This window comes from Sorghum bicolor, chromosome 6 (assembly GCF_000003195.3).
Source record: "Sorghum bicolor cultivar BTx623 chromosome 6, Sorghum_bicolor_NCBIv3, whole genome shotgun sequence".
NCBI classification, from domain to species: Eukaryota; Viridiplantae; Streptophyta; class Magnoliopsida; order Poales; family Poaceae; genus Sorghum; species Sorghum bicolor.
In genome coordinates this window covers 40063192-40090221 of record NC_012875.2, presented here as the reverse complement: position 1 = coordinate 40090221, position 27030 = coordinate 40063192, and the positions used below count along the sequence as shown (strand labels likewise).

At 40.5% G+C, this 27030-nt stretch overlaps 2 protein-coding genes across 2 annotated transcripts; one reads left to right on the top strand and one right to left on the bottom strand.

Annotated features, from left to right (window-relative positions):
- LOC8072012 (poly(A) polymerase I) lies at window positions 9857-16946 on the top strand. The gene is made up of 13 exons (XM_002447676.2): window positions 9857-10141; window positions 10251-10376; window positions 11832-11929; window positions 13035-13121; window positions 13298-13428; window positions 13508-13580; window positions 13664-13709; window positions 13799-13908; window positions 14034-14141; window positions 14240-14299; window positions 14776-14837; window positions 14995-15307; window positions 16311-16946. The coding sequence occupies exons 1-13, from the start codon at window positions 9949-9951 to the stop codon at window positions 16530-16532; spliced, it is 1629 nt and encodes a 542-aa protein (XP_002447721.1). The 5' UTR covers window positions 9857-9948; the 3' UTR covers window positions 16533-16946.
- On the bottom strand, window positions 20362-26359 carry LOC8072011 (50S ribosomal protein L4). Its single transcript, XM_002446290.2, has 7 exons — window positions 26033-26359; window positions 23708-23825; window positions 23278-23426; window positions 23039-23146; window positions 22811-22930; window positions 21013-21186; window positions 20362-20910 (listed from the first exon to the last, which is right to left on the bottom strand). The coding sequence occupies exons 1-7, from the start codon at window positions 26261-26263 to the stop codon at window positions 20809-20811; spliced, it is 1002 nt and encodes a 333-aa protein (XP_002446335.1). The 5' UTR covers window positions 26264-26359; the 3' UTR covers window positions 20362-20808.

Below are 27030 nucleotides of genomic sequence, written 5' to 3'. Positions count from 1 at the left end.
TTCTTTTTCTAGCCAGTTGGTTCAAACCAAACACACAAAATGAAAATAGTTTTTGTAACCAAGCGTTTTATATATATCCTTACAGGTTGGGGTACAGGAATGTTTGGTCAACTCGTGCATATACAAATATTATTGCACCTGGTGTATAGTCAACGTGCAATCGATGGATGGACAGCACGTATGTGTAACATCGATCCAGTGGGTAATCATAGTACAACTCAGAGCGAGGCGCATATATCCCTACTTTGTGATGAATTCAAGGGAACACACGAGCGACTTTTCTGTGGGCCATAATTGAGCTATCACCGGAATCCCGAGCGTAGCCTAGTCGTACGTGTTACGTTCATGGGCAGTACCAAAACCAGCTTCTCTCATGCATGTGGTTCGGGTTAACGAACTTAATTTTCTTATTAGGCCTTGTTTAGTTCACCCAAAAAACGAAATCTTTTCAAGATTCTCCGTCACATCGAATCTTGCGGCACATGCATGAGTATTAAATATAAATAAAAATAAAAACTAATTACACAGTTTTACTGTAAATCACGAGATGAATCTTTTAAGTCTAATTACTTCATAATTGGATAATGTTTGTCAAATAGAAACGAAAGTGCTACAGTTCCGAAAACCGAAAAGTTTTCGGAACTAAACAAGGCCTTATTCTCTTGGTCTTGATGAAACGTGCTCCCTTCATCCCCTAAGGTCATCTTCAAGTTTCATGATTCAATTTCCAGCATATTCGAATCTTGGAAAGAGTGCATATGAGTTTTATAGGGATGAAACTCTTTCTACTCTTATCATCTCTCTTCATTAATATAGTGCCACATCAGCATGTTTAATGTGCATGAAACTCTAATAAAACCCTATTTAAATTGGCCTAAGGATGTACTCCGATCCCTCTCATCCAGAAAGAGTGCAACTAGCTAGAGAGTTTGTGTACGTGCCAAAGTGCACACTTGACCAAATTTCCAGTGAACGGTATTCAAAATTATGGATTGTCGTTGTCCTGAGTAGTAGTTTTCTTGCACTGATGAGTAGTTTGCTGCCACAACAGCTGGATTGTAAAGCTTGACACCGAATGGATGGGGAAGTCAGAAATTATGTAGTACGTATGACTACAAATAGGGACCGAGACCCAGGGACACATGTACTCGTAAATGAAACTAAATATTCGTATGAAAAATCATAACTGAAAATATTATTTATTAATTTATTGTGAAAGAAAAAAACATTATTAACAGATTCGACGGAATAGCCTCAAGCTAGCAAAGAGAAGAGAAACGGACGTGGCACGGATGGAGTACGGTGTGTAAATGTAACGGTGGGCCGTCCCTGGAAAAATAATGTAGTGGTGGGCCGGGTCAACACCACCAAGACACAGACACAGGTGAAGGGAAGGGGGGGGGCCCGGATGGCCTACCGAAGCCCATGCATGCATGCTGCAGTAGTGCGTGCAGTGTTGCGGCAGAGAGAGAGAGAGAGAGAGAGAGAGAGCTTGGTGGTGGGGTGGCCTCGCGCCTCCGCCTGCGCTGCACTTGTGCAGAGACAACACAGACAGAGCGCTATTACTACACATTCCCTTTGCTACTACCCTTGAATCCCGGCGCAGATCAGCCCCTGGGCGCCAGACCGCATCGGCATGCACGTCCAGCTACTACGTACGACCCGGCTGCATGCTTCATTTACTGTAGTACTCTACGTAATTTAATTTCCACCGTTGATTGTCTCAGATGTACTGAACTACGTAGGCCTTGTTTAGATGCAAAAAGTTTTTTGGATTTTTGATACTGTAGCATTTTTATTTTTATTTTACAAACATTGTCTAATTATGGAGTAAATAAACTTAAAAGATTCGTCTCGTGATTTACAGGTAAACTGTGCAATTAGTTATTCTTTTTATCTATATTTAATACTTCATACATGTGCCATAAGATTCGATGTGACAAAAAAATCTTATAAAGTTTTGGGTTTTTGGAACAAGGCTTTACTAGTGTAGAGCTGAGACGGCTACACCTACTACGTATGCATGTATGATGCTTCTCTGAAGGAGACGGGTACAAGCTAGGGTACTAGCTAGGATTATTCCATTCAAACAACTTTGGACCTAGCTAGACTCGACTAATACAAGGGTTTGCTTAATTTGACGGACGGACGGACGTAAGCAGCCCATCATCCGCGTGCGTGGATCGATATAGTATACTTGAAAGACGGGACCTCTCCTGTGTGTGCATGTCGGCCACGCCACAACCACATGCATGCATGCATGCACAGCAACTAAACATTCCATTTTAATTAAGAAGATTAGTTTAAACTGTTGATGAAAGGGCTAGCTACCTTTCCAATCCCGTTTCGTTAGTTTAGTTTAGTGCTGTACCCATGCAATAACGCAGCAAACACCTCGATCGCTAGCTCTGCTCACGATGGATCGGTTTTCACGCGTGACATGACACTCGCCTTAGTTTAATCCTGTGGCCGAGTATATCTTAACAAGGGTTCACTGAAGACCCCATACAGAACAACTAAACATTCCAGCCGGCGCGCAGCAGCCAGCAGCCACCATATGCATGCATGCATGTTTAATCCGCATGCAGATGGACGTACGACTACCCTGACATGGAGTAAAGGTTGGTCCATGCATGATGCATGCATGCAATTAGGAATCTTTGTCTCACCTACGTACGGACGACGCTATGCATAGAGTATTAAATAATTGCACAGTTTATCTATAAATCGCGAGACGAATCTTTTAAGCCTAGTTGTTTTATGATTGAACAATGTTTATCAGAAAGTACAGCAAAATCCAAAAAAATTTCAGATCCCTTATAGAAATAGTACTTCTAGTGTGGTGTAGTACGTACTATCATTTCCTAATCTTTCGGCCCTGATAACTAGACAGTGGCACAGTGCAGTTAATTATTCCCAAAATGCAAAAAGAAAGAAACTAGCTAGGGCATATATATATATACTCGAGAACCGGCTAGTAACGTTAAAAAACACTTTTACCATGCCTGGATCTCATGTGCATGCATGCATGGCTATAGTGTGTATGACATACTAGTTTGTGAGTGCACTCATCATGTGGACGATCCTAGCTAATGCATGAAGCAAAAGCTACATACGTACTAGTACTCGGGTACGTACTCCGATCCAAACGTCTTTGAGAGGGCAGTTTGAGCTGCTTTAGTTTCATCCATACATGGAAGTTTGTGCGCATACAACTATAGTAGTAGGAGCAATAATATATATATAAGGTTGGTAACAGAAACAAAAAGTGTCACTCATGGCCGGCCGATCTATATGTATATGTATATATATACATGAATATGGCCTCGATCGACATCGATCTATTTGCATTGTGAGGTGGGCGGCCGGCCGGAGGGACAGGAGGAATATATTTGCAAAGGCCCCCGGATTCCAAAGCGACCACGCCGTACAGGCCGGCCGGGCCGTGGCTTTGCTTAAAAGTGCCATTAATTATGCAGAGCTAGGCAGACACGATGATTACCGCCGGTGATGCATGCAGGTTTATTTGAGCTACAAGCAAACCCTACCACCAGCCATATACTATTACAAAAAATGCATGCATGCATCATGGTCATATGGATAGGAGTAGTAGTAGATGGGTGCAGAGAGTCAGAGAGGAGTAATAAGGGAAAGGGTCCACACGTCAGGGAATATTTCGGGGCCAGTGGTATTCATGCAGCCATGCAATGCTGCATGCATGCACTGCGTGCTCCCGGCCCCGGCCGGCCTTGCAAATGTATCGTGGCTATAGCTTGTCTATATTTCTGTGTCACTCACTAGTCACTACTGCTGGCATCAGTACTGTAAATAAGTATATTTACTGGCAAATGACAAGAGTTGTGTGGTACGTACGTACGTACGTACGCTGTGCTAGTGCTGCTGACTGTACCTAGTGCATGCAAAACACTGGGCCGGGCCGGGGATGAAATAGTAATTAATAACAAGTGGCTGCAGGCTGCTGGACACGGCCAGCAACAACAGGGTTTGATTAAAAACGCCCGGGCCCGTGTGTATGCTTTTCATGGGAATGTGTGGCCTTTTGTGTGCATAGTGAAGGCCATGAGTATGGACATAATAGAGCTTTCTATGCCTTTGTTCTTGCATATATATATATATATATACTATATATACTGTACTGTACTCTATTCTTGCCCTCAGTGCCGTTTTGATATTATTATATCACCGATCGCTGTCGCACGCACATGTTAAGGCTAAGGTATGCACTTCGTCATGTCGTCATCCTGCAATTCTTGCCAGCTAGTGTCTTTGGTCGAGTTATATGGGGTCTCTTTTCTTGGCGGTACTGCTGGACTACTGATGAAAATTACTGCATGTATATGGAAGTTGGCGCCAAAATAAAGTACCTTCATGGAGAGAAACATTTTGGAGCTTTGGCCACAAATTAAAATCAAAACACCACAATTAAGCATGTTTTGGGTCCATGGTTGTATACATAACTCATGTACCAATTAATTGACTTTGAAATTCTAAGAAACAACACCATCGATCGTACAATGCATTATAGATGTTGTACCAGCTAGCCTCTCTTCACATGACATGGCATCTTTGGAGAGAGTTTTAAATGAAATAATGGAGATGGGCAAGAACACTGTATGATATTGACATGAACTTTGGAAGAACTGCTTTGAGTTTGTGCATAGTGTCATTAGCTTTCTGTTACTATAAAAACATCTTCAGTATTCATAAGTACTTTTGTTGGAGAGCTTGGACTTACCATAAATTAATTGCATATATGTGTTTGGAAAGGAGGTTATTTTAGGATACAAATTATTATATAGTGTGATATACTCCCTTCTTTTCAAATCAGTTGCCATTCTAGTTTTCTTCTAGGTCAAATATTTATATCTTTGACCATTAATTGCTATAAATTCATGCATGTTATGAAAGTATTTCTCATGGTGAATTTAAAACCATAAGTTTCATGATGTTAAACTATCTGATTTTCTATAAAATCGATGGTCAAAGTGATAAAAAAGTTTGACTATTACTAATTAGAAACTCTGGGTATATATAATTCAACACTAACTTGAACTAATAAATCCAGAAAACAGGTTAGCGAAACCTACTCTTCATGGTCATGCTCTGTAACTTCGAAGTAATCTGCAAAGTTAATTAGTGGGGCGGCCTGGAGGGCATCTACGCATGGGCGCATGGCCCCCCTTGTGGTCATAACTATCGATCCTCCTCCATTGGTGCAAACGACTGAAGGAGAGTGAGACAGAGTGTGACATGCATGCATGCTTAAGATTCAAGAACGAACACACACATGAAACTATGAAAGTCCTGTCAGACGTCGTACCGAAAAGAAACCGATCTCGCAAATTAATTGGTAAACAAATAGAGCTGGGAAAAGAGAGAGAGAGAGAGAGAGAGAGAGAGAGAGAGAGAGAGAGAGAGAGAGAGAGAGAGAGAGAGAGAGAGAGAGAGAGAGATGAGCGCGCGTGCACACTGGACAAGGAATAAAACCGTACCAGTATGTAGTGCCTTCTGATGTGGATGCTACAATATGCAATTACTACAAAAGAACCCTAAACTAACGTTCAATCATGTTAAGGTGTAAAGCTGGCGGACACGTTTCAGGCAGAGACGACAGACATGCATAAAAGAAACCCTACGCGTTCTACTATACTTGCCCTGACATTATATTTTTGCAGATCGATATATATATATTGGCTGGTGATTCTGATCCATGATCCATCCATCCAATAGACAGACACAGGCACTGCATGCATGCATGCTATGCTGCATGCGTATATATATACGGTATGGTATAGTAGTAGACACATGCACGCAGGCATGCACTGCAAATATGCAAATGGTGAGCGCGCAGGAAAAAGAAGCTAAGAGGCACACATATATAGCGAGGGACATCACACACACCAGAATTCCCCCACTAAGCCTTGACGCATCGTCATCATAGGTCATCACTGCATGCATGGAAAAAAAATGGCGCAAAGTGCGTCTCATTTTCATAAGAGACGATGCATCACTCTCACTGACCGTGCGTCGTGTGGTCGTGTAGTACACAAAAGCGGAGCTAGCTAGGCCAAAAGATGCTTGCGTGCATGGCCCATGCATGAGTACTATATATACATTTGCAGTGTTGCCCCGGCCAGCCTGCAGCTAGCTAGTACTTGCTCGATCCCAAATTATTATACAATCCAAAAATCTTGACAAGTCAGGGCTTGTTTGGCACAGCTCAACTTCACTAGTAAAGCTGTTTTTTTAGAAAATAGCTTCATGAGTGACTTTCTAGATGAAGCTAAGCTGTTTTGGAAAAAGTGTTTGGCAAAATAGCTTCACCAACTACTTCATACATAGTTGAGAGAGAGAAATGAGGGAGAAGCTGCAATAAGCTACTTTTTTCCAGCTTCATCCAACTTATGTATTTGTGAGAGGAGGGGAAAAACAGCTTCACCCATGAAGCTGTTTTGGAAATAAGTGTTTGGCAAAAAAAACAGCTCACAACAGCTCATGAAGCTGTTGTAAGCTGTACCAAACAGGCTCTCAAAATACTTTCAGTCTAACTAAATTCATATAATAAAATAATAATATTTATAATATTAACTAAGTATCACTAAATTCTTTATTAATTATATTTTTATAATATATTTATTTGATGTTACAAATTATTATAATTTTTTCGATAATTTAAGTTAAATTTAAAATATTTTGACTCTTTAAGATTCTTGAAACGTCTTGTAATTTAGGGCTATGTTATTAAGTATATATCTCTCATCTCTTTTAAAAATGTGTACTATGTGTGTACATGGAACGGGATGAGTACGTACGTACGGGACCCACATGTGCCCCATATAACCATGATCACCAGCTTTGCATGCATGGGCATGCATGCATGTCTCGGAAAAAGATGCTACACGGCGTTTATTGTTTGTTTTTAGTAGTATAGTATTCTGCTCTTCCAAAAGGTTGTATGTGCAGGTGCAGCTAATGACGAAGCCCTTGTCCCTCTTTTTTTGACTTTTGATTTGATTGATGAGGAGTAGCCAGCTGGGCTTGGAGCTTGGAGGCCTGGCCCAGATACGAATGGAGCAAGCGGGATTATTGGGCCTGTTAACAAATCATGCCACCTCTACATCCTGAAGTACGTAGATTATATTATAATATATTGCTCTTCGGAGACAAACGAGTGATTTTCGGAGGGCACATCAACCATGGGCCTTGTTTAGTTCCTAAAAAAAATTCGAGATTCCTTATCACATCAAATCTTTAAGCACATGTATGGAGCACTAAATATAGATGAAAATAAAAACTAATTGCATAGTTTATCTATAATTTACGAGACAAATCTTTTGAGCCTAGTTAATCCATGATTAGATAATATTTGTCAAATACAAACGAAAGTGTTACAGTAGCCAAAACCAAAATTTTTCACCAACTAAACAAGGCCCATGTGCTGTTTGACATAACTCACAGTATCCAGTAGTGCATATATACTGTTTGAACAATGAAGTATGTTTATTGTAAATAAATCAAGCATATAAGAATCAAAATATATTTATCTTAGATCAAACTATGAACAATGTACGTCTTAAAAATAATATCATCATATCAGTACGCATAAGTTTACGAACTTAACAAAATATTGATTTATTGCACATGGGATGGAGTCTTCTAGACAAGATTATAGTAAAAATTCAAGAGGTGGGCCGTGTGATATCTTATATTAGATTAGTAACAAAATAATTGGGCAAACAGATTTTAAAGGATACTAGCTTGTGACCTTGAGCCTTTTCTTCCAGCTCCTGAATAGAGACTTAGGGCCTGTTTAGTTCTCCCTACTAAATTGTAACCAACTAAATTTTAGTCACTTTAGTAGCTAAACTTCCAAATACACTGACTAAAAAAAGAGTTAAAGTACTTTAGTTCCACTAGTTAGCCAAGAGTAGCTAAAATAGTTTCAGTTGGCTAAAATTTAGCAAGAAAAACCAAACAAACTCTTAGATAACTGCCAAAGAAAGAGCAAGCATGCATTGATAGGAGAACATGACAGCACCCAAATTGAAATTAAAACTATACCAGGCATCAGTTTGTCCTTGTTCAGCGCCCTCCAGCTGATGCCTTGTTGTCCGAGCTCATTTCTAAATATGAAAGGCATTAGCTCCTTTAATCAAAGAGACTGAATGATGTCTGAAAGACTGAATTAAATATCTGAAAGTCTAAATCCATTGCCAGGTAGTGAGCAGTGGAATAAACATCTTTTTAGTGGTGACATATTTGTCATAATAACATAAATACCTTTTTCTTGTTTTTGAATAGAAGATCTGAACTGGAAGAAGTCTCTTCGGTTCTTCAATCTCTAAACATCACAAAAAAAATGTTTGAAGCACCCAACTACACCAAATTTTATTGTTATATGAAACTCTCAAGTTCACAAAATAATATACAACAAACCCACCGAGTACTTTGTGGTTAGTAGAGGGAGGCTCCAAGCTGAGTCAAGTTAAGCTAGCAGCACAGGTAATCTACATAAGAGGTGCCACAACGGTGAGCTCGACGTAAGATGAGATCCGAAGAGAAGGGGTGGCATACCAGTTGCGCGCTCGTCGCCTGCCCGTAGCTGGCCTGTGGCGACAGTATATGGGTTGACGAGGCAGGGGTGGTCTGGTGGCGTCAACGAGGCAGTTTGTGGAGGCAACGGAGCGTCGAGCGGTGTCGAGGCGGCGGGGTCTCTGATGGCGCATCTGCATTGACGGTGGCGGTGACGTAGCATCCAACGGTGGGGCAAAGACTTTTTTCCTCAGGTAGTTTGTGGAGATGGCGGAGCGTATGCGGCAACACGTGTCCGAGTTTATGATGCAAGGGCAGCATCAGCGCTGGGGCCGCGAATTTGTTTTCGCGGGCACAAGAGGGAGGCTAAACAATTGTCGGGGAGGCGGGGAGTGGCGTGTTGCAAGGTGCGAGAAAATAATTATTCTGGAAGTGACATAACGGCAGGGTGAGGAAGAGATTGTAGTGGCGTACCATACAGTGGAGATTTTGGTCCTGCCGGGTAGATTTGGACATTTGCCGCTTTTTAATAGTATATAGAGAAGAAAAATCACACTGCTATGTTTGGACTTAAGACGACCCTCTTGTCGTTGATCTCACAAATATATTTGATGGGTGAAAAAAATATTTCTCCTAGTGGAGCAAAAGGAGGTTTTAGTTTTTCATTGTTCCCTTATCTGAAAGTCCAACAAGTATGGATGAGTTATACATTGAACACATGATTGCATTGATTTGATAAACATTTTGTAATCTAGATCCAAGAAGTATCTTCTATCATACATTAGCGATCAAAATGCTGCAGGTGTGCTGCTTGCAAATATAATGGACATGTGAATTCAGTGGCACCTCAATTTTTAAGAATGAGAGCAACATTTGACCTAAAGACTCTGTTTGGCATTGATTTGAGCATTTTACTCAAAAATAATTATCTATTCTTTTTTATGTAGTAGTGCAAAGTAAGCATTTTTTCTTATTATATCAACTAGATTTTACACTTCAGCATAGCAAACTTCCAAAACAGAACCGCTTAACACGAGGACATCGTCATACACACGGAAGTTATGAATATAGAATAATCAAAATATCTTATAATTTGAAATGGATGAGGTACTGCCCATCACCCATATCATCAATCAAAAATTAAAGAGAGACCAAAGGAAAAAAAAAAAAACTACAACCCATATATGGGTAGGTTGATGGTACGAATGAGAGGACGCTACGGCCCATGGGCCACAAAGCAGCCCGCCGATAGAAGCAAGAATGGAAAGAAGTAGCGGAGGAGGATTTGGCATATTCGCCGCCGTCAGCAGCCAGCTCTTCCTATCCACCACCCTCCGCCGCTCGCGTCGCGTGCGAGCTGCGTGCCTCCACCCCGCTCGCGCCGTCCCGGTCGCGATGGCCCTGCGCTCGCCGGAGCTGCGGTGGCTCGGCTCGCTCACGCGGCCCGGCCGCCTGGCTCCATCCCCACTCGCGGCGCTCGCCTCCCCACGGCGCCGCCGCCGCGCACCGTCCCCGTCCCAGCCCCCTTCCTCGCCCTCGCCCTCGCCCTCCGACTCCTCCACCCCATCTACCGCCCCCGCATCCGCCGGTAAGTCTCCCCTCCGCCGTTCTCGTTGTCGGTCCAGTGGTGACGGCCAAATGCTACCCCCCAAGGGTTTGCTCTTCTTTATCTGGTGGGCGCTGGGCATTCTCTGCAGGTGCGCCGGGAGCGGAGGGGTTGGACGGGCCGGAGTGGAAGAAGGTCAGTGCCAAGCGGTTCGGGATCAAGGAGTCCATGATCCCCGCAGAGGCCTGGAACGTACTACACCGCCTCCGCAGCAGAGGTGCGTCCCCCACCCCGATGACACTGCTAGCGTTTTGGTTTGTTGTTGTGCTTGTGCCTGATCCTGAAACGTCATTGTTGGAGTTGGATTTCAGTCCGAGATCCTGCGATTGAACTAGTGGCTTCAGCCCTTTGGGTGAGGGCTCATCCGTTTATAAGTAAACTCAATTATACTAGTTATGGTTCAAATGTCGGAACAAATGCTGACTGAATTGAACACTCAACTCATAGCCCCAAATATTTAGAATCAAAGATACCAGTTGCATTTTACTTAACTAGACTAGAAAACAAACAATCTATTATCTATAGACTATACTGCAACAGAATGTATCTATTGGTTCTGCAAGCAAATTTGAGTAGTTTGGATAAAATCACATTTCGTGAAACATGTATGCATACTTTATTTTGTGAAAGATGTAAATGTGATTACAGGAGAAATGGCTAACCGGATAGGGAAATGCAAAACCATATTTGTATCCTGTTGGGTGTTAGTAGTCGATCAATATGGCTAATCAGATGTGTGTGATATTTCAATTCCAATTGAAAGAAGAAATTTTACTATCTCTCAAACAAAATGAGGTTTTTGAACTCCTATATCACAGTTCCATTGATGCCTAAGGGGGTTTTCCTCAAACACAATTGGAACTAGAATAGGCTGCAATAATGAAAGAGTCAATCTATCTTAGTCAAGGCGCTCGCTCTGCCACAAAGGGATGGGCAGGGACTGGAACAGCTTTGGGAGCTAGGCTACCAATAAAAGAAGTGTTTCAACTTCAATACTTGATTTTGGTTTGATTGCTGCAATGCAAGACAAACAATTGCTTTGGCCCCGAGTTCGTGTGTCAAAAGCGTGGCAAGAGAGCGAGTTCGACTTGAGAATGATCCACAAGTGAAGGACCGATCCTTAACGCCAGTACTGTTGTGAGACTGGTACTTGGTGGCTCACGAGCAACATATAGAGTTGTTCCTGATTCTTTGATTTGATGCACGTCTTCCGCCTTTGCTACTAGGGATAGGACTGTGCGCATGAACGATATCAGGGATGCTGAAAAGGTCTTAGTAGGGCAACAGATAATAGTTGCATTTTACTTAACTAGAATAGAAAAAAAAATCTATTATCTATACTGCAGCAGATGTATCTATTGCTTCTGCAAGCAAATTGTAGTAGTTTGGATAAAATCACATTTCAGAGTGAAACATGTATGGTCTACTTTATTTTGTGAAAGATATAAATGTGATTACAGGAGAAATGACTAATTGGATAGAAATGCAAAACCATATTTGTATCCTATCTGGTGCTATTAGTCGATTAATACAGCTAATCAAATATGTATGATATTTCAATTCCATTGTATTTCCCTCTCTCTCATCTTCTAGTTAGGTGCTTGAGTATCCTTTGCTGTTGCTCGTTCATTGCATTACTGGTTTTGTTGATATGTTTCACCTTTTTGTGCAGGATATGATGTGTACCTTGTTGGTGGTTGTGTTCGTGATCTTATAATGAAGAAGACGCCAAAAGATTTCGACATAATAACAACAGCTGATCTTAGGCAGGTTATAACTCAAATTAACAAGGATGTTATCATGATGTAGTGGTCTTACTGGAATGAAAGTCTACTCAAGTTTTGAGGCATCATGTGTTGGAGCTATTGTTTCACTGTAATGCGTAGATATTTTAAGTTGCTGTTATAATTTTGCAGATAGCAGGTACCACTTTGTTGCAAAAGAAATATGACACATATGCTGCAGATTTGTGATTGATTTGCTGGTTATAACTGACAGAGTTACTTTCAGTGTATTGAGTGCAAAGTTTCACTTTTTAAATGAAGATAAACTTTGATTATGTATATTGTATGTACATGTTATTGACACTGTACATTAAAGTTTGGTTATGTTTTTGCTCTGAACTTCACTGTTGATGTGCTGCTAATGATAACCTAAAGCCTGTTTGTCCCAAACACAGTGAAACTACTTGGTAGCTTTATATTTAAGTTTTTTAAATGGTACATACTTAACAGTACCTAGTCATTTCAATGGTGTCAAAGTGATGGTGTCTAGATGTGAGGATGTCTTGCTTGGAAACAATGATCTTGGTTTACTTACACTTACACTTTTGTTCTTTGTAGATTTCAGTATATTCTTATGGTCCCTTTTTTTTGTGGTCACAATAATTCATATCAGACAATCCTGAATACCTTACATAGGTGTGAGATATTGGTGAACCATCAATTTTGCATTCTCTAGCATCTATGTGATGGCATTTTGGGAGTCCACAAACTGACATAAATGATTTTAGTCTTGGAAAACATATGTTTGATATGGATGCGATCCTATATGAAAAGAGATGATTGGATGTGGCACTATGTAGAAGAGACATTACTATCAGTATATGGCATATCTACCAGTGCCAAATAAAGTTATCAAGTGTGTATGCTTGTTTAAATTTTCCCTACTTGTGCAATGCTTCTTTGTTTATTACCGTGTCAATATTTTGGGTAAAAGAAATACCTTTTGCACAGTTCAGCGTAGATGGTGATTGATTCATTCTGTTTGTGAAGTTTCCATGTTCAGGATTGTTGGTTGAGATGCCAGAGAAGATATTTCTTATACAATGTGTTTGTGCCAATTAAAATTATTGTTACTATTTTAAATTCTGCAGGTTAAAGACACTTTCTCTGGATCAGCTGTTATAGTAGGAAGGCGTTTCCCCATATGCCATGTACATGAGAACAATTCCATCGTTGAGGTTCGTGCAACTTTTATTGATTGTAAATTTTAGCACCCTCTGCAGAACACAGACCTATTGTCATCAGCTACATCTTGCTAAACTGCACACTTCATTGTTGGCATTTGTTGAATCAAAATTTCCTTTTGCATTGGAGTGGGCAACTAGCAAGATATATCTAAAGTCCTTATTTGCAGGTGTCAAGTTTTTATACTAGTGCAAGGGGGTCAAGTGGTAGCCAAATTTACAATTCAAAGAGCCAAAATTGTAGCAAGAATGATTTTGTTCGCTGGAAGAACTGCCAAGGGAGGGACTTCACAATTAATGGGTTAGTACTTCTGTACTTTCATCAAATGTGAAGCATACAATATTGCAGCTTGTGCTATTTTTTTCTTGGAAATATGCAGGTTAATGTTCAACCCATATTCAGAAAAGATCTATGATTACTTGGGAGGCATTGAAGATATTAAGAAAGCTAAGGTCTGTGTTACTTGTTTGTTTCATAGTTGCCCTGTTCGACAATCTTTTTCTGCACTCATTTTGCAGTTTTCTCCCTTTAACAGGTTCGGACTGTAATTCCTGCTGGCACTTCGTTCCAGGAGGACTGTGGTCAGTATCCAAAGTTCAACCATTTCTTTCATTATAGTTCTACTTTTTGTGTGTGATCATTGTCATTAATGCGATCATGTAATTAACAGCCCGTATTCTACGTGCAATCAGAATTGCAGCTCGTTTAGGGTTTAGCTTCCCCAAAGAAACAGCTTATTATGTGAGAACGCTTGCTTACTCAGTGGCAAGACTTGACAAGGTCTGATTCTGACATGGACAACATAGTTTCATTATATCAATGATTTTGGCTTCTCTAAAGAACCACAATGAAGTAGCTTATATGTTTGCCTCTTTGATTTATTTTATTTTCATGCAATTTTACAGGGAAGGATACTCCTGGAGATGAACTATATGCTTGCTTATGGTTCAGCTGAAGCTTCTTTAAGGTTGCTGTGGAGGTTTGGCCTCCTTGAACATTTGTTGCCCTTTCAGGTAAACTCATGGCTAGGAAAACAAACATATCTTGAAAATCAAATGTTTGTAGAGTTTTTGTTATTGTGCTGACTAAATGATTTGATCTTACTGTACAGGCAGCATATTTTTCTTCGACTCGTTTTAAGAGGAAGGATAAAGGAACTAATATGCTACTTGTAAGTTTTATGTTGGTACAGTTTACTGCTGTTATGTAGATTGAAAGGAACTTAAAATCTTCAATTGATATGCTGTAAAGATGAAATAGAAATTTAAGTTTATTCTCCTTTTGTGCTCTGCCCCGCTTTCCAGAGCAGAACATTTTGTCATGTTCACTATGAATCTGTGATTTATTATCATTTTTAATGTTCATCAGTCTCTTAGCTCCTAAAATTATAGCTAATCGAAGTTTGCAATCAATGTCATTTTAAATTTGAATGAACATTAGGACTTGCTTGTTGCAAGTTTTGATGGTTTCAGGGTGAGTTGTTCTTTGTGTCTGATATGGCTAGAGCAACAGTTTACAATTGCATTTCCTTTGTTTTGTTGCTATGCTTCGGTTTTTAATGGAGCATTTGTTGCTGATTAATTTTGTTTATTTAGTTGGTAGGTTTTCCCATTAAGTTACTATGTTTCATTCGATCTCTTTGTGCAGGTCTTATTTTCTAAGCTGGATAATTTTCTTGCACCTAATAGGCCATGTCATAATAGTCTATGGTGAGTTGAATTATCCAACCTGTTAGTGGCAGACAAGGAAATTTTTTACGTTCTTCTATTTCTAGCTGATGTGGACTCTTTTACATTATTGAAAATGAAGTAATTGAGGTAGTTTTGTTATTCCCCAACATATTCAACTTGCTTGTTACTGCTACAGGATAAGCCTTTTAGCCTTTCATGAAGCATTGGCACGCAAACCATGTGATCCTTTGGTAGTGGCTACTTTTGCACTAGCCTTCTACCTGGGAGGTGATATGTCTTTGGCAGTGGATATTGGAAAATCAATCAACCGGCAACATGATACTGGATTTCGGGAGCTCTTAGAACCCAAAGTCTGGACTGATAAGCATTTGGCAGGTGAAGTACAAAGCTTTGCTGCATTGATGAAGCGGGCATTAACTGAAATGACTGATGAGTATCATGTCGGAAATGCTATGGCGAAAATCCCTCAAGCACCATCGTCAGATCTTGTAAGCACTACCAACTTATCTCTTCTATTTTTAGGTTCGATATTTTCTCCAATGTTTAGTGTGTGCAATCTTCTGACCTCTATATCCTGTGAGAAAGGTACCTGAAAGTAATTCACATTGCTGAAATTAATTTATTCAGTTAGTATTATCTTATTATAAGATAAGCAAGTAGAATTAAGCTTTAGTATCATTGGTGCTGTTAACTGTCCTGATTAGGGATGAAAATGGTACGGATATTTTCCGACCGTATTCGAGACCGAATTCGTTTAGAGGGGTTTAGATCTATCCGTATTTGAGTTCGAATATTTAATATCCGATATCGTATCCGTATCCGAATACTTAAATTGTATATTTATGATGTCGACATCCAATCATATCTTATCCGACATGATTGTTATTATCCGAATTCGACCAAAAATATGAAAACAAATGTGGTATCGGTGATATCCGTTCGTATCTGATCCGTTTTCATCCCTAGTCCTGATCCTAGTAAAGTCATGAGAATGGGTCAGATACCAAATTAGTTCACACTGTTGAAAATAGCATTGATAGTTATGATAATGCTTTTGGCTTTCATTTTATCAGTAAAGTAAGCAAAGAATTAAGCTCGTAGTGAAGTAGCTAGTGTCCTGATGCTGATGCTTACAAGTCATGGGAGTGGGAGAGATCATTTTAGTTCACATTGTTGAAAATAGCAAACATGAGATTCTGGCGAGTCCTCATGGAATTAGAATCACCCTGATGGGCATATGGGTTTGTGTGTGGATTAATACCTGTCATCTTGGGCTCTTTTTCTTCTTAATATACAAATATAATGATGCACGGCTCTCCTATAGATAAAAATGAGAAATGAGTTTTGGCTTCCATTCTGCTAATGCTTGTTTATTCTAAGTAGAAAAAGAATAAAATGCTGTTAGTGTTGCTGCAACTGGCTGGTGCTGGTTTATGCTACTACCTGTTGTGTTTATTTCCTGTTAAATAATCAGTTTTATCCTTTTTGTAGGTGTTTATACCACTACAAGTCTACCTGAAGGTTCTCAAATCTATCGAGAGTGTTCAATATGGCAAGAAGGAGCGTGGCTATGAACCAAAACGCGATGGGATGATCAATTACCATAACCTGTCTAATGGTTCACATGCAGAAATAACAAATCTCTTTACACTGGTGGTTTTCGACACACTATACCCTACAGACATGGAGGATGAAGATGGCTGCAGTTCTTAAAGACACGTCATGATCAGGATGAGTTTAGGGCTTACAAGGGACCTGGTGCTTTGCGAGATCATAATAAATAGCTGGGGCCCAGAACCTGAGCTGCTGCATCAGAGCAAAGGCAAAACATGGATGTCATTGCCTGCTCTGATACTGTTGATATGATCTCATGGTCGGCGTAAGTATGCTCCTCGCCGGAACATGACACATGACAGGGTTCGAGCCTTCTGGGTGGAGTCGATCCTTTTCTAAATAAGACAGTAGGGAGTCAACATTCTTTCAGACTGTTGGAGGTGATGCTATAATATGTAAATCATTATTAATAGGTTGATTTATTTTAGCATTCCAACTGATTACTCTCAATTTTCCGCCCAAGTCAAACCCAACGCTCACATATTTGATTCATTAATATAGTTTTGTTCTCTATATTAAGGGAGTATTTAGTTCCCTTTTATTCCAAAAAATTCTAGGTTTTGGTCCATCGTTTTGTTCTCTATAAAATTTTTGGCAAAAAGGTGACTATTCATTTTAGATTTTGGCCTCAAGAGGCTTTAAAAAAAGTCCAAAAGAGTCTCAAGAGGCCATAACGAGGGTAATAAATTTTGTATTCCGGATGAAATTAAACATAATTTTGAAAATTTTGGTATTTTGCATTTTATCATTTCAAAGTAGTTGGCCTTTTGTATTTCATGGAGAACTTAAACATGCGCTAAAATAGTTTATTATAATTTTGCTTGTGTGAAAAAATCATGATAAAGCTACCGTATATTGAACAATTGTTTATCATAAATTTCCCTTATATGTGAAAATCGCAATAAAACTGCCCTATATTAAATTTGGAGAGATATAGCCTCTCCATTAGTGGAGAGAGAGGGTGGTGGTTTTGGAAAGTGGAAAAGATAGAGTGTACTGGGGTTTGATTTTTTGGTTTAGTTTGTAAATTTTGTAATAAAAGATGCATGCATAGTCTATTGGGATGTGCTAAGAGCAACCACAATGTGTTTGGACTGGTTGATCCATAAGGGCAGCTTTTGTGTCAGTAGACTTAGTTATTGTTGTTGCCACAATATGATAGTCCATATGAGTAGTCTAAATGGATAAAGAATTAGTGCACGAACACAAAAAATTCATTCAGAAGCACAACCACCCAACCATCAGTTCCTCTTCTCTCCACTAACGTTTTTTTATTCCTTATAGGTAGTCCATAGTCTTATAGGTAACTTTTGCTATGGACTAGTTTCATAATATTTAAATATTTTAAGTCCTATGACTGCCTTTTGCACACATTCTGGTTGCTCTAATATCGGCTTCTTGAGGGTGGACCTTTTAGGTCATTATTCAACATTTTTTTATTATGGGTGTGTTTAGTTTCTTATGAAGTGCAAAATACAAAATATCAAGCACTCTGGAATGAGAAATGCAAAATATCAAATTTTTTATGGGCGTGTTTAGTTCCATTCAAAATGTCAAAATTTTCAGGGTCCAAAATACATTAAGCCACTCTTTTGAGCTTTTTTTTTTTACTCTGGCCAAAATCAAGAATGCAAAATGGTAATTATCTTGCCAAAAAATTTGGATGATGTTTAGTTCCATTATGTAAAATAGTGGACTAAAACCTAAAATTTTTTAGCTCAAATGAGAAACTAAACGGGGCCTATATATATGTCAACGTTGTATCTTTTGATCCGTATGTAGAAGAAAAATAATAAAAAAATGCACATCTCGATAGTCGATAGTAAAGTTGTTGGTGCACCAACGATTTGTAGACTGCTTCTATTGATGACGAGGTATCGCTTTCATGAAAAAAGACCCGCTCTGCTGCAAGCCTACGCATGCAAACAATGCTTTGCCTCGTGACGAATTGACCAATCGAAGACGCCTCCAAAGCTGACCAGGTGGATTGTCTCCGGACAACTTTGCTCAATTCATCATAGACCACGTTTACAGATATTTTAACTTTGAGCAACTGCACTGAAAAAACATTCACTCCGCCTTCATGTATGAGGCCTTGTTTAGTTCCGGAAACTGAAAAGTTTTCGGAACTGTAGCATTTTTATTTTTATTTGACAAACATTATCCAATCATAGAGTAACTAGGCTTAAAAGATTCATCTCGTGATTTACAGATAAACTGTGTAATTAGTTTTAATTTTCGTCTATATTTAATACTTCATGTATGTGGCGTAAGATTCGATGTGACGGAGAATCTTGGAAATTTTTTGCTTTTTGGGGTGAACTAAACAAGGCCTGAATCCTTCTGTCCTGCAGGAAACAAACATTAATTTGGGTGGCAATCAATATGTCTGTTCCAACCCAACACATCTCTAAGGATCAAGATATTATGTGGATGTTTCTACGACACCAGACTCCACACCCTGCACCAATACTACTGCTGGGCTGGGGATTTGATTTTCATTCTTAATTAATTTCCAGGTACAACCGGCACAGTCCATCTACATCAAAGCCAAAATGAAGGACTGTCATTTGCTTTTTATGGGCGAGGCTGCAGCACTAGCGCTAGGTGTAAAGATGGTCCAAACTATGCAACTCTCTTCATGCACATTCCTTTCAGATTCACAATAATTGGTGGAGTTCCTTCACAAAGACAACCAAGACCACCCTCTTCATTGGAGGATGAAACCATATCCTCAGGTGTATGCAAACATTGCAGGCCTTACTGTTCAAGATTAATAGAAACTTCAACTCTACGACAGATACTTTGGCTAAACAAGCCTAGACCTCATCTTTTACAGAGTTAGCTCATAGTTGCAATAGATCGGCATGTGCCTCTCTCTACTCTCTCCTTCAGGCTCTACTAACTGTAGACCTGTACAATGTAAACATCTCTGCAGCTTCATACTGCTTTTAATATATGTCTGTTTGTTCCTTGTCAAAAAAAAATTCCATAGCACCATATAGAATATTTGAAAATTTGTAGATATTTTATAAGTGATTTAACGTTTGAATTCCTAGATATTAACATTTTTCTTATTAAATTCGTTAAATCTAATTAGTTTGGCTTAGAATAAAGTAGCTATGTTTTAAAATTGAGTTTGTGGATGGATACTGTATGGATGTGAGACGTTAAGAGTAGCCTTTTTATACTCTCTTTGTCCCTAAATAAATAAATTCCTAGCGTTATCTTAAGTAAATTTTAAAACTTTTACTGAATTTTTAGAAAAAAATATCGATATATAATATTAAATCAGTATCATTAGATATATCATAGAATATATTTTTATGATGTACTAATTTTATGTGTGATAAATATCTTTTCTATAAAGTATCATTGATGTTGTTACTCTTTTCTATAGAATTAGTCAAACTTTAAATAGTTTAACTTGCACAAATTTTAGAAATTGATTTATTTAAAGATGGAGGGAGCAGGAGATAATACTCTGTTTAAGGTTTTGTTAGCCAAAGTGTCACCACGTAGCCAAACAACCCATCACATTCGGGACGCCTGGGAACAAATTACTTTGGTGAAATTACTTTTAGAAGTATTATTTTGGTGAAATTACTTTTATTACATATGTTTATTCTAACTATTTGCTTATGGTATGAAAGGATGAAACCAGGGATGAAGTGGTCATGCATCAACTTATTTTATTTTAACTATTAAGAACAACACACACCTCTAATACCGCAAAGGCTAGATGTATACGGTCGATATCCAATACTAAATGCTTAGGCACGCATCACATTCGGGACGCCTGGGAACGCTAGTCGCGTCAGACTTGCCTAGATGAAAAGCAAACAGGCCCAGTAAGTAGAACAAATTCATTTTTTGCAAGCCTCTTTTGTGTTCAGAAAACAACGATATTCATTTAAAACACACACAATGATAATCACAACCTTCTAGGATATTTGGTTTGAAAATCACTCCAGAGGTGGTGCATCACGAGCCCATTCCTCAAATTTAGTTGAATAAATTACTCGTACTAATTATTAGCTCGAAAGTAATAAAGTGATAATACATCAACCTATTCCATTCCACAGAACAAACCAAAAAAGAGAAAGAGAGAAATAAGTAGATGATGGACTAACTCATTTCCCAAACCAACCTGTACGTGTCTTCTTAAACTAGGACACTATAGTCCGCGCAAGAAGCCACGGAAGGGCTCCATTCCCTCCTACCTCGGTTGCTTCGGTCTGACGAAAAATAAACAGTTGATATTGCAGCTCTCCAAGTTAGCACCGAGATAACTGGAAATCCTCGAGCTTCAACAGGGGACGAAAGCACAGTTGCTGATTGTAAGAAACAGTGGTCTGACCCAGAACCCTCCTTGCTAGCGGTTGATGGGGGTATGCATCCGCTCGACGATTCTGTTGATAGCAGCCCGAGACATTACAAGGGTGTCATGCTGAAGGATGCTGTAAACGTTCAGGCCCTGTTTCATGAAAGCAGAATGGTCTTTTAACCAGAAATATACCAAGCAAAGAACACTTAGTTTGATTAAGCAAACCTCAAGTACAGAAATCACAGAACTTACAATGGAAGGAAGTACATTAACATAGTGAAGGTTTTGAGTAGCCAGCTTTAGCTTCTTATCAATGTCACCTCCATCCACCAACAGAACCTTCTTTGTATCATCCATCTGCCTAATGTATTGCACAATGTTTTTTGTCTTGTGGCTAGGGACTTCCAAGTCCTCAAAGACCAAGAGCTATAAAAAAAATGGAACATATTTAAAGCAAACGATGAAATTCATAAGTTCTTTTTTTTCCTGCAGGACAGAAAAGTTCAAGAGTGCTCTGAATGTGTGCAGAATAAAATTTTATAACCACGTCAGAGAACATTGTTAACATTGATAAAACAAATAAATTATTATCATATGCCCATACATTTTTAACAGAATGCAAGAAGATTTATAAGGCCACTCTCAATGGAAGTTTCATTCTTATTAAATATAGTGTCATGTCAGCTTTTATTATGATGTGGCAGGTGATTAATGAAGAGAGTGAAACTATCTCTGCACTGTTTCCAATACAGCTTGTCTCTTGCTTGTACTGCCTATGAAATAGAAAAATGAAATTCTTGCCTCATGCTGGTGCTGATGCTGATTTGTTCTGAGAGAAAAACACTGTTCCATAGCTGAAAAGTAGTGCTGATAAGTTCAAGCGAACAGTGCATTCAGCCAGCAGCAGCATAGAGCATGAGGCAAGAACAGCATTAGCAGAGCTAGAGCAAGGCAGAGTCGCAGGTGCAGAGCACAAATCAAACGCACACACAGCATAGAAGCAAGAAGATGGAGGATTGGAGGACTAGAGGAGCTCATCTTTGAGATGGAAGAAGGGATTTGGTGGGCAGTGGCAGAATTCAGGCTGTTTGTTGCCTGCGGGATGGAATCTGGCCTCAGGCAATGGTTGCGCTCAGTGGAGGCATGCAGTGTTATGGAAGATGGATATTTGGGAGATAACTAGGCCTTATGCTTTGCCAAGAGCTTGAGAGATTTAAGGGGTATTTTGGGATAACTAGGCCTTATGCTTTGCCAAGAGCTTGAGAGATTGAGGGAGACTAGAGTTGTTTCTTCATAATTCATTGCTTGATTATATCAATAGAGTCTACAGATATTTATATCCCTTCTACTTCACCTCTTTTGCTAAATAACCTATCTGAGACTAATATAAATTACAAATACAAAGATAATTAAACTTATAAAGATAACTTGGCCGAACTATCAGACCGCCGGCCCTGGCAGCCTGTTTGTCATACCGCTAAATAGATTTTAGTAAACAATGCAGTTTAGTAAGGTAGGAAAACATAGACAGATTACAGTAAAATCTGGCAACAAACCATTGGACCTGTCGTGAAAACATGATCCTAGGAATCTATTGATGGTAATGTCATTAAATCGACCCATCTAAGAGAACAGCCTGTTCATATATTCAGGCTTAAATATGCAATGGGGACAACAGAACACAGGGGTGCACCATGTATACAATATTAATTGACACTCCTCAGCTCATAGTTGTTTACAAGATAACTACACATGTGGTTAGAAACTTATCCTATATCATCATAAAGACTAAAGAAGGTCTAGAAAGTCAAGATATTAAAAGGTGTTCAACAAAAACATTTAAAAAGATGTCATTTCGTTAAAAATTGCAAGTCGTCTAGTTTTAAAAAATTTGGTAATCATGTTTCCTCGTAGAGCACACTATTAAACTATGATTAAGTATAGCAATTCATTTGTCAATAATATTTTGTAGATATAATAATAGTTATTAACCAAAAGTGAGCACATCAATGCATATACAGTATATATTAATTTAGTAGATAGCAAATACCTTCCCCTCTGCAGTTCGAGCAGACAAGGCAATCTTAAGCCCCAGACGCCGCACTTTCTTCTGCAGCTTGATTGCATGGCTTCGTGGTTTAGGCCCATGCATGGTTGCACCACCACGGAACTGTTATGTTCATAATTTAGTTGACTGAACTACAAACTGGGATAGTATGTTTCAAGCAATCTCAATATGAATATATGTATCATTATTCGTTCAGTTATAATAACTAACCTGGGGACCGCGCAGTGTTCCATGCCGTGCTCTTCCAGTTCCTTTTTGCTTGTAAGGCTTTCTTCCGGTGCCACTCACTTCACTGATTGTTTTGGTTGAGTGTGTCCCCTGTAAAAACAAAGAAGGGCCTAATTTATTAGAATACAGAATTGTTACTTTGACAAGATGATATACATCAGTCCAAAAATCCATAAGTGAAGGCCAAGTAAAAATATAATTGAGTGATCCTATTGGTGCACCTGCTGTCTTTTAGCAAGCTGCCACCTTACTACCCGGTGAACAATATCCTTCCTAATTGGAACATCAAAAACATCACCATCCAAAACCATGAAGCCCTTGTCCTCATTATGGAAGTTTGTAACCCTAGCTACCAGGTCTTCATACTGCCCTGCATTATTATAACAAGACAGAGGAATCAAAGTTCAGCATATTCTTATCAGCATTATTCATGAATAACTGCAATAATGCAGAAGTGAAGTGAAGTTTCATTCATGTCAAATTTTGGTCCAATTAGGTAACAAACAGTAAGCAAAGCTTTAGCTGACCAAAGATAAGATGGTAAGTCATATGATAGATCATTTGTCGTTAAAAGAAAATTGAGAAGACTACTATTGAGAGAAATGCCACTAAATAGTGATTTGAAACTAGTCAATAGGGGGGAGATCTTACCAAGCTCCCGATCTGGTGTCCACACAGTCCTGCTAGAAAGAAGTTCTGGTGGAATCAGCACTTCACTTGGTGGAGCCAAAAGAGTAGAATACCCATTGAAAAAGAAACCTGGCAGATTCTGGAAATGGAACAAGTATTTAAAAGAAAAGTCAATGCAAACTCATGTGCAATCAAATATACTAAAAATACATTTTCAAACAGAGAGAAAGGAAATAGACTTGTTTGGATTTAATAAGCTAGGTATTGGCAAAAAGATAAGAAAACTTCTATGTTTAAATCTTAATACCCCAAAGTGCTAACAGGTTCAATGTGTTCAGTGAATGGCTTACTTCAGAAGTTGTGTGGGATGATGAGCTGCTGCACAACCTTGACTCACAAGGTGGTTATTTTCAGCAAGTAACTGCAAATGGAGAGCACTTGGCTGGTGAGGACAGCAAGCAAATGGTCAAGGCATCCATAGACGACATTCTCACTCATGGCAGCAGTTGCTCCTCTTCTCTTGGAGCTTGGCATGGATGCTGTGTATGCGTTTGATGAAATACTTAGCAATGATGTCTTGTGGTGGGATGTGGAGATGTTGCAGGACCTTCATCTGTGCCATGAATTATTGCAGAAATTTGTAGGGGGCACGGATTACATGGATAATGAGAGCACTGAATCAGTGATTGAGCTTGATGCCAATAAGATCACTAGCAATATCAGTGCCTCTTTTCCTCTCTTACTTGAGCATGGTGTAGAAACAGTGGGCATGTTGCCTGCTTTTGCTGATAGCTTCATGTGGCTAAGCAACACCACAGACCAAGTGTTTGAAGAAATGCGCATCATGATGGGAGTAAGGGAGTCAGGTATGGAGTAATAGCAATTAGTCCTGGGCAAACTGAACAGCACGTTAGGCTGTACAGAGAATTAGGTTGTTGTTCGAGGGAGTGGCTTACTAGGGAAAATATGAAGTTCATTTTACTTCTTCGAACTTACTATTTCTGGGATTTTCATGCACTGCGCCCTCCTGAACTGATGGTTGTTCATCAGAACTTCATGACAATATTAGCTAGTCCTAATGAGAAGATGACCTGGGTTATCTTTATTAGCCGTTTGCTCACAGTCAATATGGTTGCACTTCTTTGGTTAAAATCAAGACAAGGTCAAGCTGACTCTATGGGTCCTGTGCAGAGGCATAGTGGAATTTTTACAGGTGACACAAATGCTTTAGTTGTTCCAAAAAGTTGTGGATTTAAGTGTAGAGGAGAGCAAATCACTTTGTTTGACAGATCAAACACGGGGAGACTGATTTTGGAGACTTCAGTTGGAAGGCTTAAGTATGTGGAACAAAGGAACTATACACACAAGAAAATGTTTCAACTTGTCGTTGATGCTAAAGTGAGGTTCCTAGTTATCTTGTCAATCATCTGGCCATGCGATGCAGGTATACTGAGATCTACAAATAATAACAGTGATTAGCACTATCCAAAACTCATTTCAGTCTCCTCCAAAGTCGCTGGGTGTTCATGTCCAGTTGACATCTTGGCATTGCATAAGAAACATCTGCTAGATATTCTGCTAGCAGATGCGAAGCACTGTGTCGGCCCTTCACAGTTTGGGGAGCTCAATACCTCAGCGTGATTAAATTGATGGAAGTGGTGGATAGCACACCTTGGAGAAATTCTTCTTAAATGTTGGGCAGCAAAGGGGCAGCAAGGATTAGGCTCTGCGGATAATTGTGTTGCTTGGGGACAAACAACTTTTCATGGGGGCAGAAGTGTAACACCTGTACTATGTTTGGCCTCGGCCTACAGACAGTGGGTCTCAGTGGTTAGTGAGAGAGAAGGATAAAAAAGCGGAAGACTGAGGCACTTAGAAGAGGCTAATCAGACATTGAATCAGGGGTTCCTCTTCATCGTCCTTAGAGACTATTCTCACATCCTGGCGATCCTCGTCGGCTGCCACAGGAATCTACCGGCAAGAGCATCCTCATCTGCCTCACGTCCTGGTCCTCACCACCGGTGGCCACGGGGTGTGACACAGGATTCAGGCAAGTGGCCGAGCAATCTTGCACCTAAACCACAACTCTAGCCAGAAGCAGGCCCATTTCCCATCCTACACGGGACCAAAGCATCCGAACGCAAGGGCAGCAGCTGCTTAACACTTGCACCTAGACAGTGGCGGCAACGGGCCACCCCGAATCCCACGTTACAAACCCACTCGTAAATCCTAGTACCCTACCGAGGCGGCGAGCAGACTCAGCCCACCGCCACCACCGCCGTGGAGAGCCAGGCGACGGCGCACCGAGGACACGGGGAGGGAGGGAGGAAGAGAGGGGGTCCAGACCTTGGCGAGGCACGGGCCTACGCCCGGCGAAGGGTGGTGCGGCGACCCCGTGGTGGGCGCGGATCCCGCGGCGCGGCGGAGCAGCGACGACGCGGCGCGCGCGAGGGCCCGCATCGGGTGGGCAGAGAAGGGGCACGCCGCGGCTAGAGTCGCGCCGGCGGAGCGAGGCGGCTGCGGCGGCGGAAGAGAGCTTGTTCGCCTGGGAGCCTTTCCGAGTTTCAGCGACAGCATGCGCGCACAGCCCACAGACCACGACGTGCTCCTCGTCGTTCGAGATGGTGGGCCGATACCCGGTCCATGCCGGCCCGGCGAAGGGCGGCAATCGAATTTTTATGCGCATCAGTTACCATCTCCAACAGTTTCCTACTTCTCACTTGCCAAATTGTGAGTTTTAGCAAGTTGCTATAATGATTTACCAAGTTGAAAAAAGCTCATCTCCAACAGTTCTCTATTTCTCCTTGCCAAATAAAAAAAAGAGGAGGCCCACCTCGTTTAGTTTGTTGACCGGTAGTTTGCCTGGCCGATCCATACCGCTTCCTCCATCGCATACTCTCCTCCATCGCGCACGAACACGTCGCCTTCCTCACGCCGCCGCTGGAACACGTCGCCATGAACTGATCTATTGCGAGATCAATTAATCTACTAGCGCAAAACTGGATGGCAAAGTCCGACGCAAACCTGATCGCCATGAACCTGTTCGCAAACCTGGATGGCGGCACAAAACTGAACCCTAGCCTATCGCGAGATCGAAGACAACGAGGAGAAGCACGTACCTGATCGCAAAACTGGATGCCGGCGCAAAGAGGAAGGGCGCGATCCGCGATCACTCGTCCGGTTCCCTAGTGGCGGCGCAAGGAGGACAATCGACATATAGAGGGAGGACGCGCAGGAGCGAAGAGTTTCACGTGGGAAGGAAAAGTCCGACGCGCGCCATCCACCCTCCGAGAACCGCGACGCTCGATGGCAAGCGAGATGCGCGTGCGCATTTTTACGCGCTG

What these genes read in the sequence shown, in the direction of transcription:
- LOC8072012 (XM_002447676.2), top strand. Translation starts at nt 9,949, where the DNA reads ATGGCCCTGCGCTCGCCGGAGCTGCGGTGGCTCGGCTCGCTCACGCGG. An exon ending in CAACAGCTGATCTTAGGCAG is followed by an intron (nt 11,930 to 13,034) that starts GTTATAACTCAA and finishes TAAATTCTGCAG; the next exon opens with GTTAAAGACACTTTCTCTGG. An exon ending in CAGTGGCAAGACTTGACAAG is followed by an intron (nt 13,909 to 14,033) that starts GTCTGATTCTGA and finishes GCAATTTTACAG; the next exon opens with GGAAGGATACTCCTGGAGAT.
- LOC8072011 (XM_002446290.2), bottom strand. Translation starts at nt 26,263, where the DNA reads ATGCTGTCGCTGAAACTCGGAAAGGCTCCCAGGCGAACAAGCTCTCTT. An exon ending in AGCTTGCTAAAAGACAGCAG is followed by an intron (nt 23,147 to 23,277) that starts GTGCACCAATAG and finishes TTGTTTTTACAG; the next exon opens with GGGACACACTCAACCAAAAC. An exon ending in TTAATGTACTTCCTTCCATT is followed by an intron (nt 20,911 to 21,012) that starts GTAAGTTCTGTG and finishes TTCATGAAACAG; the next exon opens with GGCCTGAACGTTTACAGCAT.